The following is an 18,956-nucleotide window of genomic DNA, read 5'->3' on the forward strand; positions in this document are numbered from 1 at the left end:
TTGCGTAAGAAAAGAGGAAAAATTAGAGCACTCTGTGGTTTTCACTTGTGTATGCCAAAAGAAACATTAGAAAGATACCCAGGGAACTAATAAAGCGGGGACCCTCAGAGGATGACCCGAGCAGTAAGCTGGCCGGGCCAGGCTAAGAGAGACTTCATTTTCTACCTCCTGCAGCCTTTGAATTTGGAATGGTGGGCATGTTCTGCCTTTCCAGAGCGTTCCCAGTGTTGCCCATACGCTTGTCCGGAGCTGTGGCGAATAGCTCTCCTCAGGACTGCCAGGCAGCCTGCGTGTGCAGGTGCGTGAGGACACTTGGTTATGCTTCAGGGCTAGTGGGCAGCTTTCACCTTTTTAAAAGGAGGTGGAACTGGCTTTGCTTAGGTGGCAACTCGGACTGCTGAGGTCCATCGTGTACTCTCTGCTCCACAGGAAGATGTGCTGCTGTACGGGGGCAGGTGGCCAGTGGTTGTGGATGAGGCTGACCGAGGGCAGGAGTGTCTCGCTGGGCAGGGATGCGGGTTGCGGGTTGCGGGATGCGGCCCCAGGCATCGGCATCTGCAGTGCTTTCACTGGGATCTTCCTGGTGGCAGTGAGCACAGAGCTGGGCTCTGGCGTCTCTGCCTGCATTCCTTGACTCACCTCCTACAGGGTCGTGTGAACTTGAGCCTTGGTTTTTTCACTTGTGAAATGGGCATAGTAGACGTTGCCTCTGGGGACTTCCGGAGGGAATCAAATGAGAGAATGTGTAGGAAGCTTCTCTTCTAGGAGCTTGGCAGGGTTGGTGTAAACAGCTTAGAGCTGTGCCTGGCCCAAAGTAAGATGCTCGGAAAATGTTAATGGTTGTCACTGTCGTTACTGATCTGGTTTAATGTCCTTGATTTATAAGAAAGTGAATCAAGAAAGGAAATAAATCTAGGGGCAGGTATTATTTCTCAAAATAGTTGTCCACTAACTTAACAAAGGAAAACAAATATTCGCTAAACTCTTTTAGCCAAAAATGGTTTTGTAGTTAAAGGCCTTAGGATATGAAGGTGAAATACAAAAATTGTGCTTTTTTTTTTTTTTTTTTTTTTTTAAAGAAAGCTAGTTTTGGAGAGGTGGCAAGGTTTTTGTGGAGGAAGTAAAGGCATTGGGTTCTCTTAAGCCCAGACCATATGTGCTAGGAGCAATGAAAAGTTACATGTTTGCCCAGAGTGGCTTGCTGTGCTGTGTGACGACTTCGGTAAACTGCGTGTAGTCCCAGTGCCGGGGGTTCTTTGCTCATCTCAGAGGAGGCCTCTCTCTCGGCATCAGATGTGGCTGCCTTGGGGAGCCCTTGACTGCAGGTAACTAAACACTTCCTGCCAGGAGTTCAAAGGCAGGTGGCTTTGAGAACTGGGGCTCGATCGCTGAGGCTTCCTGGGAACTTCTAAACTGAATCCATGGTTTGGGGCAGTGGCTCTCATCCCTGGCTGCATACCTGGAGAGCTTTAAAAACACTTCCGATGGTCATCCGGGCCCCAGATCATTTACATTAGAACCTCTGAGAGCAGACGCAGGCATCAGCATATTTTCAAGCGCCCCGGGTGCTCTGAGTGTTCAGCCAAGGTTGAGAACCCCTGGTGTAGAGGAGGAAGGAGGCTTTTGGCAGTTCTTAGGGATTCCCACACAAAGGCAAGTTTTAGCTCAGGGACCCACGGTGCCTGCCTAAATCAGTGGTTCTCACACTTGAGTGTGTGTGAGAATTTCCCATTGAGGTTATTCAAAATTCATATTCCTAGTCTTCACCCCCCAAAATATTCTTTTTAACTGGCACCAGGTGGATTGCATGAGTGAGTGAGTAAGTGAAGCGGGCTGTTGATGAGAGACAGGGAGCAGTGGAGACTAAACTGGGTAGTTTTCAGGCTCATTTTTATCCTGTAGGGATGTGGGTCATTTTTGGCACATAATATGTGAGGATGCAGGAAATCTGGGTTTTTTTCCACTCAGTTTAATTGAGATGTGATTGACATGCAGCACTATGTAAGTTTAAGGTGTACAGTGTATGATGTGACTTAACACTCAGCATGAACTGGTCACCATAGTAAGCTCAGTGAACGTCCATCATCTCACATAGATACAAAACTAAATAGGAAAAAAATTTTCTTGTGATGAGAACTCTTAGGATTTACTCTCCCAACTTTCATATGTGTCATGTTGTACGTTACACCCCAGCACTTACTTATGTTACAACTGGAAGTTAGTACTTTTTGACTGCCTTCCTCCAATTCTCCCTCCCCCCACCTTTGATAACCACAGATCTGATCTCTTTTTCTGTGAGTTTGTTTGCTTGCTTGCTTGTTTTCTTTTTGAAGTATAATTGACCTATGTTAGTTCCTGTTACACAGCACAGTGACTTGATTTTTCAAAATGATCACGGCAATAAGGGTGGTTACTATGTGTGCTTACAGGAAGATTATGCATAGTTACTGACTGTATTCCCCACATTGTATATTTCACACCCATGACTCACTTCTCTCTCTCACCTATTTCTCTCCTTCCCCTCCCCCCAGCAACCACCTGTTTGTTCTCTGTGTCTGTGACTCTCTGTTTTGTTATGTGTGTTCTTTTTTATTTGCTTTTTAGTTTCCGCATGTAGATGAAATCATACAGTATTTGTCTTTCTCTGTCTACCTTATTTTGCTTAGTGTAAGTGAAGCCCACTTTTCTGCCTCTCATAGAAAGTGAAAGTCCCCTCTTAATTAAAAATCTAAAATTAAAAAAGAATCATGGCTGAAAGTTTGTCCCACTAGGTGGCAGCATACTGTCACAAGTTGAGGCTCATCTGGGTGATGCCAGTGTCTCTGTCCCTAATTAACAAACTTTAATTTAGTGTTTGCTCCTGAAGGCGGGATGCTGACACCATATGTCCTTTTCTCCCCAGGAAAGCTGGTGTACGAGCGCATCTTCTCCATGTGTGTGGATAACCGCAGCGTCTTACCAGGTAATGTCGTAACTTTTCCATGGATTTCATTCTGCCTCCAAGTCAGGGTTAGAGGGTTTATGTCAAGTCAGAATTTGTTGAGATCTGAAATAAAAATTTTTTTTTGGCGTGTTGAAAGTTAAACACCTTTACAGATTTCTGATCATCTCAGTCTTTGAAAAATATTAGATTTTCCAACAGTTACAATTAGATTCAACTGAACTTTTTACCAGCTTCAAGTCCTCTGCTGCTTGACATTTTAGTAGTTTTCCTATATGTCTTTTCCAAGAAGCAAATTGCTTTATAAAACCGACTTTACATTAAAGAACAATGTCTAATAAATCAATAATAACAGATGCTTTGAATCTACATTCTATGCCCAAGTGATGTTTGCATTAAATTTATTGCCACTCAGTTTTTTGTTTTTGTTTTTTAAATTAATTAACTTATTTATTTATTTTACTGGCTGTGTTGGGTCTTTTTTTGCTGTGCACAGGCTTTCTTTTTAGTTGCGGTGAGTGGGGGCTACTCTTCGTTGTGGTGCGCGGGCTCCTCATTGCCATGGCTTCTCTTGTTGTGGAGCACAGGCTCTAGGCATGTGGGCTTCAGTAGTTGCAGCACGTGGGCTCAATAGTTGTGGCTCACGGGCTCTAAAGCGCAGGCTCAGTAGTTGTGGCACACGGGCTTAGTTGCTCCACGGCATGTGGGATCTTCCTGGAGCAGGGATCGAACCCGTGTCTCCTGCATCAGCAGGTGGATTCTCAACCACTGCGCCACCTAGGAAGCTCCGCCACTCAGTTTTAAACTCTCAGGAGGTTATAATGGGATAACTAGATCACAGATTTCTTTTGTTACATACATGGTGATGATGAGGCCAGCAGCATGGAAATCCCAGCCGCAGCGACTTTTCCCTCTTGTTCCCCCTCTCAAGCTGCTAGCACTGCTGAGTGGAAGCCCGCTCATCTGTGGAAGTTGGAGCAACAAGCTTGCTCTGCCTTCATCCCACCTCCTTTGCTTCTAGCAGCAACACTTCCCTGGAGGATGAAAAGATGGCACGTGACAGTGACCTCTTTTCTTTTTGTCTATCTGTCTTGGCTTTCTGTCTCTCTTTCTCTTTCTTTTTTGGTCTTTCTTTCTCCCTCTCTCCCTCCTGCCCTCTCTTTCTCTTTCTTTTGTTCTGTCTCTTTCACTCTGTCTCTTTTTTTTCTTTCCTTTTCTCCCTTTCCTTTTTTTAAAGAACTTTTATTGAGATATAATTGACATACAGTAAACTGCATGTATTTAAAGTGTACCATTTGATTTTTTTTTCTTATTAGTAATGTATATATGGCAATCCCAATCTCCCAGTTCTCTTTCCTTTTTTTCTTTCCTTTCTTTTCCTTTCTTCCATGTATCTGTGTTGTTAAAAACTGTCTAATAATGCACATTTCTCAGAGAGAAAGACAGACATAACTCTACAGACCTTTAGGGCTAGAAAAGCTCTTAGGAGTCACCTTGTCTCATTTTAGGCAGGCAGACCCAGTGGGGAAGAGTCAGGGACTTGCCCACAACCTGCCACCAGCTGGCGAGAGCTTGGTTCTTAGCACAGCACCTGTGTCGTCCAGTCTGGTGGCCACTGGTCACATGGCGCTCTTAAGCACTAGAGATGTGACCCGTCCAAACTGAGATGTGCCATGAGTAGGAAAACAATACACTGTATTTCAGAGACTTTTTTTTTTTTTGGCTGCACTGCGCAGCATGCAGAATCTTAGTTCCCCAACCAGGGATCGAACTGCACCCTCTGCAGTGGAAGTGCAGTCTTAACCACGGGACCACCGGGGAAGTCCCTCAGAGACTCACTACAAATAAAAGACCATGAAGTATCTCACTAATTTTTAAGTTGGTTACATGTTGAAATGATATTTTAGATGAATTGGATTAAATGAAGTATATTGTTAAATTTCACCTCTTTTGTTTAGCTTTTTGAATGTGGCTCGTGTGAATGTTTCCTTAGGACAGCGCTGCTCTAAGACCCTCCCCTTCACCACATCACACCTGAGATTTTTTTTAACAGCTCCTCCCACGTTCTGGGAGGCAGGGCCCAGCCTGATGGAAAGGTTTCTGTCAACTTAAGGATTTGGGAAGCCTGGGTGCATTTATTTTACACTTGCCAGCTTTTCTTCCATGTGCTATACCAGCAGCAGTAAACTCTCAGCCTGTAGGCAGAAATAAACCCAGACAGGCATTTTCTTTGGCTATAACAGTACTTTTTAAGATATTTCTGATATAGGGTCTACTTCTTCCTATTGTTGTATACCCTAACTGCTTACAAATATTTCTATTATTTGCCTGGATCCTAGGGGCATTTGTGTTTGCACCTACTGCAATAGTTTTCCTTCCTCTCAGTTTTCACTACCTATACGAACAACTTTTTAGGGCTAGTTAAGGAAAAATTACTAATTTTCTCCCCACCTAAAGTATGAAAATTCAAAATAAAAGGCTGTTTTCATATTCACTATTAGTTCTGATGTAAATATACTAATTGGCACATTTATCACTAAATTCTTCCATCCCAAAATACCTTTTTTTTTTTTTTTTTACCTTGAATTGGGCTTTTGTTTTCTTGAAAATAATTTCATTTTTCCTCCTTGCAGTTAAAATCTTCCCCTGCATGTGTTTTCTGCTTTCCAGAACGTGAAAGGGAGAGGGGCAAACTTTTCTCAAAAACGTCAGTAGTGTTGGGGCTGACTCGTAACAGTAATCATGAAGGAAGCTTTTGAAACCTGCTGTGCAGAATTCTGCCTGAAGAGATCACGTGGAGAGAGAAGTCTGGTGGCCTGTGTACTCATTCTTTCCACTTGAATCAAATTCAGAGTGTGAACTTCGTATCTGAGCCCTTTACCTTCAGGAGTTTTAACTAAGGCGTAGCTCTTATGAGCTCAGAAAGACACCAGTGTCCTCTGGGGTCACAGAATGTGCCTGCTACTAGATGTGGTAGTTTCTCCCCAGCATTTCTTAACCCAGCAGATGAGTGAAGAGATCACATACTCTAAGTGATAAAACAATTTTATTTCCATCTTGGGAGAAATAACTTGGGTTTATTGTAGTCACAGAACTTGTGGTTCTCCTCATCAGCTCTGGGCATTCCTGTCTTCAGTTTTTCCCCATGGCTGATATAAGCTGCGTCTGCATAAGCAGTGTCCTTAACTGACCTGGCCTTTCAGGCTCATATTAAGATGACGTGGCACCCCTGTAAGCCTTGTTATGCAAAGAGACCTCTCAGTGCCAGGGCAGAGACGTGGCAAATGAAAAAGTACTAGAGTCGCTGGTGTCTTACCTCCTCCTAAAATATCCGCAGAAGTTAGAATTGAAAAAAGAAGCACCATAAAAGAAAAATAAGTGGGAACTAGAGGAAAATATCTTTGCTTTTTGTTACATCAAAGCCTCTTCTGAATTAATTTCCAAATTCTGAATTCATTCTCCCTGTAGCAGCCAAAGTGCTGAAGTATAAATCATGTCATGTCTTTCCTCTGCTCAGAACTCCTCACCTAGAGAAACTCTCAGACTCTACACCAAGGCTGCAGCCCTGCACGACCTGGCTTGTGGTGCCTGCTCCTCCCCTTCCTGCTCCCACCACCTTGGCTCAATTTCTGTTCTTTGACCACACCAGAGGTCACACCTACCACAGGGCCTTTGCGCTTGCGGTTTCTTCCTCCTGGAATACATTTCCTCCACATCTAAGCCTGGCTGCCCCCGTTTTGTAATCCAGGGCTCAGCTCAAATGCTTCGTCTGCAGGAGCCTTCTCTGACCAGCACCCTACCTAATGCACCCCCCCGCCACCCCTGCCATTAACTCTGGTCCCTCTCTATTCCATAACCTAGTTTTATATGTTTCATAGTGTTGACTGCTACTGGATGTTATCTTATTTGTTTGCATGCTCATTCTTTTCTGTGTTTATTATGTTTCTCCCCCACTGGAACGTAAGCTCCATGAGGGCAGGGTCTCCTATGTGCTGTTATCTGCCTGGAGCCTAGAATACCACTTGTAGCTGGTTCCTGAGATGTTTGTGTTGAGCAAATGAAGTAAAGAAATGTCATATGGAGTTTGCTGTAACATTTTTTTCTTCCAGTTTTATTTATTTACTTTTTTTCTGTCAAATTTTAAAGTCCTACATCACATAATCCTTTTGCTAAATGATCCCCTGAGCTGGAAAGAAAGCCTAATGCCTTTATATTGCATATGCAGATTATCGTATAGCTTGCAATGTGTACGCGGAGGGCAACTTGCCTTTGGTGTGAGGTCCAGCTGTGTTTGGCAGCCCGAAATCCGGCCATCCCACCCTCTGCTGCACCTCCGTTCCCTCAGCTGGAAAGCAGTTTTTCTTCGATGACCTCAGAGACGTGTTTTTGCTTTTGGATCTCAGGTCACATGATTTGGTCATGTGAAGGGGAATTAACCCCACCTCTCCCTTTTCCAAAAGGCAAGATTGACAAATGAATTTAAGAATAACCCTTATCTTTTCCTGTCCAGATATCTTGGAATTTGAGAAAAAGTTACTTTTAAGTGCAGGGGTTCAGGCCAAGAAAGAGAAAAATGGTAATTTCCCTTCCCTTCGAAAATGTCAAGTGAATAATTCTTGAGTGAATGAAGCATGCTAGAATGTCCAAAAATAGAGAAATACTTGAGATCGCAGTTCCAAAATATCTACAGTTGTGTTTAGTGACTGTTCTCTGCTAGTGAAGTACCTAGCGTTTTATCTTTTTGCTGATTCCGTGGATATTTTGATCACCTTAATGGTGTACCACCAAGTAGCAGAAAGTAGAATCAGGGATGAAAAATGACCCACTGAACAACAAGGTGAGACCAACAAGCTAATGTTCATTTGTTGTGTTCTATCGTAATTAATTTCTCCTGCTTTGATTGAATCCTAATAGTGTAGAGCATACCCAGTGGTGGGATCAGGCTCCAATTTGTGCAGAAATCATTTAGAAGAAATCATTTTCACGTGAGATTTCAACAATGGCCTTCTTGGTGTTGACGAGTTTTTTGTTTGGTTTTGTTTTCATTTTTCCATACTCTTTTCCATCCCTTATTAAGATGTATGTCATGACTGGGCTTGGTTGTCAGTGCCAGAAAACTCAAAATCACAGTAAAGAAGATCAGGGCTAGTGGAGCAGCCAGCCCGTGGGGCCAGCAGCCCTGATTTCTGTCTTGCTCTCATGGTTCAAGATGGTTATGGAGGTCCCAGCTGTCATGTCTGCATTCTAGCTGGCAGGCAGGAAGAAAGGAGGAAGATCAAGCCGCTTCCCTTACAGCTAAGTCCCAGACTTCCTGGGACCAGAACTTGGTCACATGGCCACACTGAGCTGCAAGGATGGCTGTATGCCCAGCAGAAAATGAGAGTTCTATTAATAAAGAGGAAGAGAACAGATTTCAGGGGAACGTGGCAGTTTTGCCACAAGGTGACTCAGGTCTTAGTGCCGTACTGAGCCGGCAGCCTAACTGGCTGGTTTCTCACCTCAGGTCTTGATTTACCTTTCAAGTCTGGTCCATGTGATAGTTAAGCACAAACATGGATGGATCACATCCAATGTTACAGTTGCAGCTTCCTCAAGCATCTGGAATTCTCAACAATATTACCATAGTTACTGGTGGGTACACCAAGACCTCTGGATTAAATTAGAGGCAGTGGCTAAGAAGATAGGCTGTGGAGCCAGAGTGCCTAAGTAGAATTCCAGCTCTTACATCTGCTTGCTTTGTGCCCTGGGCAAGTCCCTAAACTTCTCTGTGCCTTGCCCTCTGTGTCTATGAAACAGGACAATGAAAGTTCATAACTTGGAGGGTCCTCATGGGGATTAGGTGAACTGATGTCTGTAAAGCACTCTGAGCAGCGGCCCGGCGCTTAGAAAGCCTCTGTGTGTCAGTAATCATTGCCACCAGTTGTTTCCTGACAGTAATGATATTTGGAAGGAGAAGGAAAAACATAGACTGGGTACCCCACTCCTTCTTCTGCTCCATCGTAACTTTTTTTTGTTCTGTAATAGATTTTGAGAATTAGGAAGGCTGATAGGTATTATTTTTGTTTTACAGATCACTTCTCTCCAGAGAATGTAAATGACACAGCCAAAGAAACATGCTTAAATTGGTTTTTCAAGATTGCTTCCATCAGGGAACTCATTCCGAGATTGTATCCTTTTTTTCTGTCTGATGATTTTAAAGATAGACTGCAAGAGTTGCGCTGCTAATAGAAGCCATGTGATGGGCTGCCCTGAAATTCCTGTTGAAAATGCAGTTCCGTTATGGTTGCTAGCCTGGAAGTACAGGGCCAGCCACTTTGTCCAAGTAGTTCTTGGACTCTGGCTTTCCCAGTTTTCTGTTTTGTTTATTTTTTTTTTTACTTTGACTATGCTGCCATGTACCAGGCTTTTGTTTCCCTGAGGAATATTCCCACATTAATTTTCTCAATTAAAATGCTTCTTTTTGTGTTTGCTCTGGTTCCAAGAACTTGAAAGGAACAGGGTCAAGTTTCTCTGCACAAACACCAGTGTTGAAGGACAGAGAATCCGACTTATGCACAAATGGCATCTTAGTTCTCTAAGTTTCATCCTTTTCCCATAAAACCTCAATTGGAAGTGCTCAAAAACCCAGTTTAAATTTCAGCACGCAACCGTAAGTCCGCGTACGACGTTTTCCAAATTTTATTTTAAATAAGTATAAAAGCTTGGAAAGCAAATATAGAAACCACAAGCCATGCGCTAATTGAGTTCTCCAGGTTGTTGAGCGCCACCGTGGCCCCCTGTCCTGAAGACACACCTAGTTCTCTGCACGAATAGTTCAGGCTTTTCCCTGCGGGGGACAGGCCACGTGGAAAACGTCTTCCTTAACAGAACATTTTCGTAGCTATGTGGAAGCATCCATCCTGAAGTGTAACAAGTTCCTCTCCAAAACGTAAGGCGCTTCTTCAAGTCCAGAACCATACATTTTCAAAAAGTTTCTTTTCTTTGTGTACGCGGGCACACACACACACACACGCTACTGGTGATGTAACAGTAGCTATCATTCTTTGAGTACTTAGTGTATAGCAGAGATGGTGTTGAGCACCTTCCATCCATTTTCTCGTTTAATCCAAACAAAACCTTAATGAAGTAGAGATAGCTTTTTAATCTCCATTTTACTGAGAAGAAAACTCAGGGTTGGTTGACTAGCTCAAGGAAGGTCAGCTCAACTGTATTTGAATTCCGGCTCTGCTATTACTAGCTGTGTGGTCTTCAGAAACTTACTTAGCATCTCTGCCCCCCCCATCTCTGTGAACAAGGCCCTAAGAAAGGGTCTGTGAGCGTCCATTGAGCTGCACACACTACCTTGGGCCCTCACTCAGTGTCTTTGCTGCTGCTGCTGTCCGAGATGATGAAGAGGACAAAGATGTCAGAAGGAAAAGCCTTTGTCCCAAGCCCTCTGCTGCTCTGGGCCACCTCAGACATTGTTTTGGGAGTAGTATTGCAGAGCCTGGAGAAACCAGGTCTGCTTTCTGCAGAGCGGCTGAAGTACTGAGTGGTGCTGGGTACCATCTAGATAATCAACTCCTCAAAGCCACGGGCTGACTCACGGTGCTCCCAGAAGTAGTTGGGTTGGATTTGGAATGTGTACCAAATGTGTTTGATTGGGATCTAGGGATGCCTGGGGGAGTTTGGGAGGATAGCATGGTGCTGAAGAAAGAGTTATTTTGTCTTACCAGCTGGGGGAGAATAATGCCCAAGGCAGATGGGAGTCCCATGTGGCAGGAGGAATAAGTAAGTCACAGTTCACACTGAGGGATGCCCATGCCAGCCTGAGGTGCTAGGTGTCAGGTGCTAGGAAGGGGTGGGGCACAGGGCAGCAAGTCAGTGCCAGGGGACATAGATACGACGGAAATATCCAGGAGGTCGAGGAGGGACCTATTGATGGAGAATAACTGAGGGACAAAAATCGTAAAATTAGTACAGTAAGTGTGACCTCAGGCAGGAAAAAAGTGAAGGTTAGACGTCCGCACTGAGCAAATGGTGAAGGTGAAAGAAACCATTCAAAGAATGACCTGTGGCAAGAGAGAAAGACTCTTCTTACGTGGCCTTCGAAAACTCAGACTCTGCCCTTGGTTTGTTTCGGAAACTTGATTTCCCTCCCCACCTACATTTAGGAAGTCTAGCTTTATTTTTAGTTTACAAATGAAGGAGCAGTGCTCACACGGGGTGTAATGCTGCCGTCTTCCATCTCTAACAGGGGGATTTCGGAGTGTCTGCCCCGGCTGACGTGCATGGTCCGGGGGATCGGGGACCCGCTGGTGTCGGTGTACGCCAGGGCCTACCTGTGCCGGGTAAGCCGCGTCCCTGCGCTCGCGCCTGTGACCCTGTCCTGTCTCCTTCCTCCCCACCACCTCACCCGCCACTGAAAGAAGGTCTTTGTTAGCTGCTAATTTTAGAGTACAGTGTCCACAGGAAGCAGAGCTGCAGGATTTCTTTTAAAAATTAATTTCAAAGTAGACCCACTTACCAGTAACTCTAATTAGGGGGCGTTTAAGGTCATTTTCTTACAAATGAACTGGGTTTCAGAACTAATTGTTTCTCCCTTCTTGCTGGGAAGGAGGCTCCCAAGGCCTTTCGGCCAATAGGTTGCTTTGCATCGACTGGAAACGTGCTTTCCCTTTGTCTTTGAACTTGACCGTTTTATTAGTTTTTTGGTCTCTGTGTTAGAGAGTTGGCTTGGCGTGCGCGTTGGTGAGGGCGTCTGGCAGGGAGAGGCGCTCCTGGCGGTGGCGGGCATCAGGTCTGTGTCGCCTGGCCTCGGAGGGCTGCTCTGACGGGTGAGGATTGGGAATCACTCAGCCTTTCTCTCCTTTAAAGCACTGTGAAGCCCCTACTTAAAACTAGTGAGTTTTTCATTTATGAAAAATACACCCTCTGGAGTATTTACAGTCATTTTTCTTGAACCCACATGGGGCCTTTCCTCTGTCAGCTTTCGGAGGGAGGCCCCCTGCTAGTCCCATGAGCATCGTTCACCTTTAGAGAGGGCTTATTGCCCCTCTTCTGTAGGATCCTGATGAACGCACCTTCCTTGAGGACAAAGCTACAGTTAGAGACCTCCCGCTCCCCTGCTAGGGATCATCCATACCGTGGAATCAGAAGGCGAGGATGGTAGCCTTTGATCGGCTTCTTTTATGTGACGTCTAGCAAATGACAGAAGCCCTGTGGTCTCCGGTGTCACAAAGAAATCAAACAGTCATTGCCTTCAGAGTGAGTAGCAGACATCCTTCGGAAGGATACTTTTTATAGGTCCACTCCCTGATTAGGGAGAAAAGAAAGAAAAAGCTTCCCATTTAAGGGCACCTGCTCCCTTGTTGTAACCAAGGCCAAAGTATTTATGCATTGCCATCTGCTTGAAACTTGGTGTGGATTTTTTATACAGGAATATCAGATATGTTTCCTAGAGCTTCAACTTTGGAATATTGTGAGCTCAAATGCTCCTTCCATGTCAGTGTTTGCTGAGGGCCTATCATGTGCAAAATGCTGCTGGGTCCTGCTGGGGGATGTAAGGATACCATCGTCTGTGTGTATTAGTGCTATGCTGCCTTTCCCCTTGTAGGACACGTTACAGTCTTTGAACTCATTTGACGTCAGAAATAGTGGAGTAATAAAGATCTAGAATCTCAGTGTGTCTCATGACACACAGTTATTAAACAGACATCAGAAAGTGGGGGTGAATATTCATTCCTTGCAAACCTGTTCAGTTTTAAAGTTTGATGCAACTTGAAAACTCAGTGGCAGTGAGGAGAGATTACAGACCCACCCTAGGAAAGCTGGTGATGAGATGCACTGTATCTGAAATCATTTGTGTCAATTTAGGCAGGGCACCGATTCCCCTGGTTGAGTAGTTACTGAAAATCTTTTGACATAAAAAGAATAAGAGACAGTGTGCATTAGTAAGGATTCTTTCAATTGCAAGTGGCAAAACCCCAGTTCATAGTACTTTGAAGCAAAAGAGGGGAATCTGTTGGCCTTTGCATCGGAAGAGCCTGGGGTAGTGCATGCATGGCAGACCCAGAGCCCCGAGCCATGTCAAATATTGTCTTCTCTCCTCTGGGTGACTTCACTCCCTATGGTGGAAAGGCTCCCATCCTCGCAGCTTGGGAACTCCACAGGCAAGAGTGCCTTTTCCCCAGTAGTTCCAGCCAGAGTTTCAGGGCGGAATCTCACTGGACCACCTTGGGTCCCTTGTCCATACATCAACCAGTCAGTGTGGCCATGGGGTGGGATATGCCTACTGACTGAGCCTGGGTCATGTGCCCACCCCTGCAACCCAGGGTCGGCTGGATCTAGCTCTGCCACAGACCTCACGGTCTGAGAGGGAAGTTTGATTTCCCAAAGACAAATCCACTTTCCTGATTCCAGAAACGGAGGGAATGAATGCCAGGCAGGCAGAAATAGCAAATGGAAATTGTGAGTAACTACCCTTGCTACTCTAGGTAGAGAACTTTTAGACCCAAGCAGATTTCCAAGCTGCTCATTTGGCTTTATGGGAAGAGATAAACAAAACACAAAGGCAGTGAGTAGGCAGGGCCTGGGGCGAGCTCAAAGCTGTTTATTAAAGGAAAGTATGATTAACTCCTCTTCTAAGTCACGGCCCCTTCAGTTCATCTCCACTGCTTGTCCACTGGGCTTTTTTTTCTTGCTGTCGCCTAACAGATAATTATTGCCTTTTCTACAAAATGATTAGTGGAAGGAAAGACAATAGAATCAGAACACAGTAGAAGTGATCTAACATTTGTTGTTAGTGTTTTTTTTTAATCTCTGTTCTTGTCCTTGGAAGCATCCCACAGCCACAGAGCTGCCCTTGGAATTTACTGCCCCGTTGGATCTCGCATAATTCTTCTCAAAGGAATTTTTTACAGACACCTAAAGACATCGTTATCATCAGTCTTCCTGACCTCTGGATAGAGGGGAGGCAAGCGGCAGAAATCTGTCCCCCTTGGAAGAAACCAGTTCCCAGAAAGCAGCTCTCCTTACAAAGCTGTTTTTGTGCTAAAGCAGCAGTGTGGAACTGAGGTGTATTCGAGGAGCTCAGTTTAAGAAACATTATGATGCTTTGTTTTGTTTTCGATATGTGCACTCCCCACTGTAGTTGAGACCTTCACTTTTCCAGAAGGGCTCTGGCCACCTTCTCTATGATTAGCAAAATTTTTTCAGCTGAAAATGTTACAATCTTTTTAAAACAATGAACGAAGGAGCCAGTGGATTGCAGCATTGTTAGGCTTCATGCTTGTCTGATAAAAAAATACATCAAAATTTATGTCTGCTTCCATGACTGCCCAGCAAAGAATGAATGCATATATTTTAACAATGCAACAGTGAAGTCCCAGCTGACTCTCTTACATACCAGAGTCTTTTTGCTTCATTTAATAAGTACAGCCACATGTGTGTTACCATTTTTTAAGCTCTTTATTGGAATAAAATTGCATTACACTCTTGTACCAGCTTTTGAGGTACACCAAAGTGAATCAGCTGTATTTATACATATATCCCCATATCCCCTCCCTCCCGCGACCCCTGTCCTGGCCCTCTAAGGCATCACCCATCATCGAGTTGATCTCCCTTTGTTATACAGCAACTTCCCACTAGCTATTTTACAGTTGGTAGTATAAATATGTCTATGCTACTCTCTCACTTCATCCCAGCTTCCCCATTGTCCCCCCACCACCCCAACCCCATGTCCTCCACTCCATTTTCTGCATCTGCATCCTTATTCTTGCCCTGTCACTGGGTTCATCAGTACCATTTTTTTTTTTTAGATTCCATATATATGACTTAGCATACAGTATTTGTTTTTCTCTTTCTGACTTACTTCACTCTGTATGACAGACTCTAGGTCTATCCACCTCATTGCGTGTAGCTCCATTTCATTCCTTTTTATGGCTGAGTAATATTCCATTGTATATATGTGCCACATCTTCTCGATCCGTTCATCTGTTGATGGGCATTTAGGTTGCTTCCATGTCCTGGCTATTGTAAATAGTGCTGCAATGAACATTATGGTGCATGTTTCTTTTTGGATTTTGGTTTTCTCTGGGTATATGCCCAGTAGTGGGATTACTGGATCATATGGTAGTTCTATTTTTACTTTTTTAAGGAACCTCCAAACTGTTTTCCATAGTGGCTGTACCAACTTACATTCCCACCAGCAGTGTAGGAGAGTTCCCTTTTCTCCGTACCCTCTCCAACATTTATTATTCCTAGGTGTTTTGATGATGGCCATTCTGACCAGTGTGAGGTGATGCCTCATTGTGGCTTTGACTTGCATTTCTCTAATGATTAGTGATGTTGAACATCTTTTCATGTGTTTGTTGGCCATGCGTATGTCTTCTTTGGAGAAATGTCTATTTAGGTCTTCTGCCCAGCTATGGACTGGGTTATTTGCTTTTTTGGTATTAAGCTGCATGAGCTGCTTGTATATTTTGAAGATTAATCCTTTGTCCGTTGCTTCGTTGGCAAGTATTTTCTCCCATTCTGAGGGTTGTCTTCTTGTCTTGTTTATGGTTTCTTTTGCTGTGCAAAAGCTTTTAAGTTTCATGAGGTCCCATTTGTTTATTCTTGATTTTATTTCCATGATTCTAGGAGGTGGGTCCAAAAGGATCTTGATTTGATGTATGTCATAGAATGTTCTGCCTATGTTTTCCTCTAGGAGTTTGATAGTGTCTGGCCTTACATTTAGGTCTTTAATCCATTTTGAGTTTATTTTTGTGTATGGTGTTAGGAAGTGTTCTAATTTCATTCTTTTACATGTTGCTGTCCAATTTTCCCAGCACCACTTATTGAAGAGGCTTTTTTCCATTGTATATTCTTGCCTCCTTTGTCAAAGATAAGGTGCCCATATGTGCTTGGGTTTAGCTCTCAGTTCTCTATTCTGTTCCATTGATCTTCCTTTCTGTTTTTGTGCCAGTACCATACTGTCTTGATCACTGTGGCCTTGTAGGATAGTTTGAAGTCAGGAAGCCTAATTCCACCAACTCCATCTTTCCTTCTCAAGATTGCTTTGGCTATTCAGGGTCTTTTGCGTTTCCATACAGATTGTAAGATTTCTTGTTCTAGTTCTGTGAAAAATGCTGTTGGTAATTTGATAGGGATTGTGTTGAATCTGTAAATTGCTTATAGGATAGTAATTTTCACAATGTTGATTCTTCCAATCCAAGAACATGGTATGCCCCTCCATCTGTTTGTATGGTCTTTGATTTCTTTCATCAGTGTCTTATAGTTTTCTGCATACAGGTCTTTTGCCTCCTTAGGCAGGTTTATTCCTAGGTATTTTATTCTTTTTGTTGCACTGGTAAATGGGAGAGTTTCCTTAATTTCTCTTTCTGCTTTTTCGTTGTTAGTGTATAGGAATGCAAGAGAGTTCTGCACATTAATTTTGTATCCTGCTGCTTTACTAAATTCATTGTTTAGTGCTAGCAGTTTTCTGGTAGAGTCTTTTGGGTTTTCTGTGTATATCATGTCATCTGCAAAGAGTGACAATTTTACTTCTTCTTTTCCAATTTGGATTCCTTTTATTTCATTTTCTTCTCTGATTGCTGTGGCTAAAACTTCCAAAACTATGTTGAATAATAATGGTGAGAATGGGCACCCTTGTCTTGTTCCTCTTCTTAGAGGGAATGCTTTCAGTTTTTCCCCATTGAGAATGATGTTGGCTTTTGGTTTCTCATATATGGCTATAATCATGTTGAGGTAATTTTCTCCTATGCCCATTTTCTGGAGAGTTTTTATCATAAATGGATGTTGAATTTTGTCAGCAGCTTTTTCCACGTCTATTGAGATTATCATATGGTTTTTATCCTTCAGTTTGTTGATATGATGTATCCCATTGATTGATTTGCATATATTGAAGAATCCTTGCATTCCAGGAATAAACCCCACTTGGTTATGGTGTATGATCTTTTTAATGTGCTGTTGGATTCTGTTAGCTAGTATTTTGTTGAGGATTTTTGCATCTATGTTCATCAGTGATATTGGCCTGTAATTTTCTTTTCTTGTGACATCTTTGCCTGGTTTTGGTACGAGCATGATGGTGGCCTCGTAGAATGAGTTTGGGAGTGTTCCTCCTTCTGCTATATTTTGGAAGAATTTGAGAAGGATAGGTCTTATCTCTTCTCTAAATGTTTGATAGAATTCGCCTGTGAAGCCATCTGGCCCTGGGCTTTTGTTTGTTGGGAGATTTTTAATCACAGTCTCAATTTCTGTACTTGTGATTGGTCTGCTCATATTTTCTATTTCTTCCTGGTTCAGTTTTGGAAGATTGTACTTTTCTAAGAATTTATCCATTTCTTCCAGGTTATCCAATTTGTTGGCATACAGTTGCTTGTAGTAGTCTCTCTTGATCTTTTGTATTTCTGCAGTGTCCGTTGTTACTTCTCCTTTTTCATTTCTAATTCTGTTGATTTGCATCTTCTCCCTTTTTTCCTGATGAATCTGGCTAATGGTTTATCAATTTTGTTTATCTTCTCAAAGAACCAGCTTTTAGTTTCATTGATCTTTGCTATTGTTTCCTTCCTTTCTTTTTCATTTATTTCTGATCTGATGTTTATGATTTCTTTCCTTCTGCTCACTTTGGGGTTTCTCTATTCTTTCTCTAATTGTTTTAGGTGTAAGGTTAGGTTGTTTATTCGATATTTTTCTTGTTTCTTGAGGTAGGATTGTATTGCTGTAAACTGCCCTCTTAGAACTGTTTTTGCTGCATCCCATAGGTTTTGGGTTGTTGTGTTTTCATTGTCATTTGTTTGTAGATATTTTTGGATTTCCTCTTTTTTTTGATTTCTTTAATGATTTCTTGGTTGTTTAATAGTATATTGTTCAGCCTCCATGTGTTTGTATTTTTTGCAGTTTTTTTCCTGTAATTGATATCTAGTCTCATGGCGTTGTGGTCAGAGAAGATGCTTGATATGATATCAGTTTTCTTGAATTTACTGAGGCTTGATTTGTGACCCAAGATGTGATCCATCCTGGAAAATGTTCCATGTGCACTTGAGAAGAAAATGTATTTTGTCATTTTTGGATGGTCTAATGTGTCATTTAAAGCTTGTGTGTCCTTATTTATTTTCTGTTTGGATGATCTGTCCATTGATGTAAGTGGGGTGTTAAAGTCTCCTACTGTTATTGTGTTACTGTCAATGTCCCCTTTTATGGCCGTTAGCATTTGCCTTATGTATTGAGGTGCTCCTCTGTTGGGTGCATAGATATTTACAATTGGTTATATGTTCTTCTTGGGTGGATCTCTTGATCATTATGTAGTGTCTTTCCTTGTCTCTTGTAATAGTCTTTACTTTAAAGTCTAATTTGTCTGATATAAGTATTGCTACTCCAGCTTTCTTTTGACTTCCATTTCCATGGAGTATCTTTTTCCATCCCTTTACTTTCAGTCTTTATGTGTCCCTTGGTCTGATGTGGGTTTCTTGTAGGCAGCATATGTAAGGGTCTTGTTTTTGTATCCATTCAGCCAGTCTGTGTCTTTTGGTTGGAGCATTTAATCCATTTACATTTAAGGTGATTATTGACGTGTGTTCCAATTACCATTTTCTTAATTGTTTTGTGTTTGTTTTTGTAGATCTTTTCCTTTGTGTTTCCTACTTAGAAAATTTCCTTAATCAATTGATGTAAGGCTGGTTTGGTGGTGCTGAATTCTCTTAACTTTTGCTTGTCTGTAAAGCTTTTGATTTCTCTGTCAGATTTGAATGAGATTCTTGCTGGGTAGAGTATTCTTGGCTGTAGGTTTTTCTCTTTCAGGACTTTCAGTATATCCTGCTACTCCCTTCTGGCCTGCAGAGTTTCTGCAGAAAGATCAGCTCTTATCTTTATGGGGTTTTCCCTTATATGTTATTTGTTGCTTTTGTCTTGCTGCTTTTAATATTTTTTCTTTGTTTTTAATTGTCATTAGTTTGATTAATATATGCATCGGTGTATTTCTCCTTGGGTTTATTCTGTATGGGACTCTCTGCACTTCTTGGACTTGATTAATTAT

The 18,956-nt window shown here is 42.7% G+C and overlaps 1 protein-coding gene across 1 annotated transcript in view; it reads left to right on the forward strand.

Annotated features, from left to right (window-relative positions):
* VPS35L (VPS35 endosomal protein sorting factor like) overlaps positions 1-18,956 on the forward strand; it is a 134,521-nt gene that overhangs the window by 31,024 nt on the left and 84,541 nt on the right. The window contains exons 9-12 of the mRNA XM_057749152.1: positions 2,903-2,962; positions 9,012-9,108; positions 9,822-9,869; positions 11,178-11,271. Of these exons, the coding sequence (XP_057605135.1) occupies positions 2,903-2,962; positions 9,012-9,108; positions 9,822-9,869; positions 11,178-11,271 (299 nt within the window). The remainder of the gene's footprint in view (positions 1-2,902; positions 2,963-9,011; positions 9,109-9,821; positions 9,870-11,177; positions 11,272-18,956) is intronic.

This window comes from Hippopotamus amphibius, chromosome 9 (assembly GCF_030028045.1).
Source record: "Hippopotamus amphibius kiboko isolate mHipAmp2 chromosome 9, mHipAmp2.hap2, whole genome shotgun sequence".
In the NCBI taxonomy this organism is placed as follows: domain Eukaryota; kingdom Metazoa; phylum Chordata; class Mammalia; order Artiodactyla; family Hippopotamidae; genus Hippopotamus; species Hippopotamus amphibius.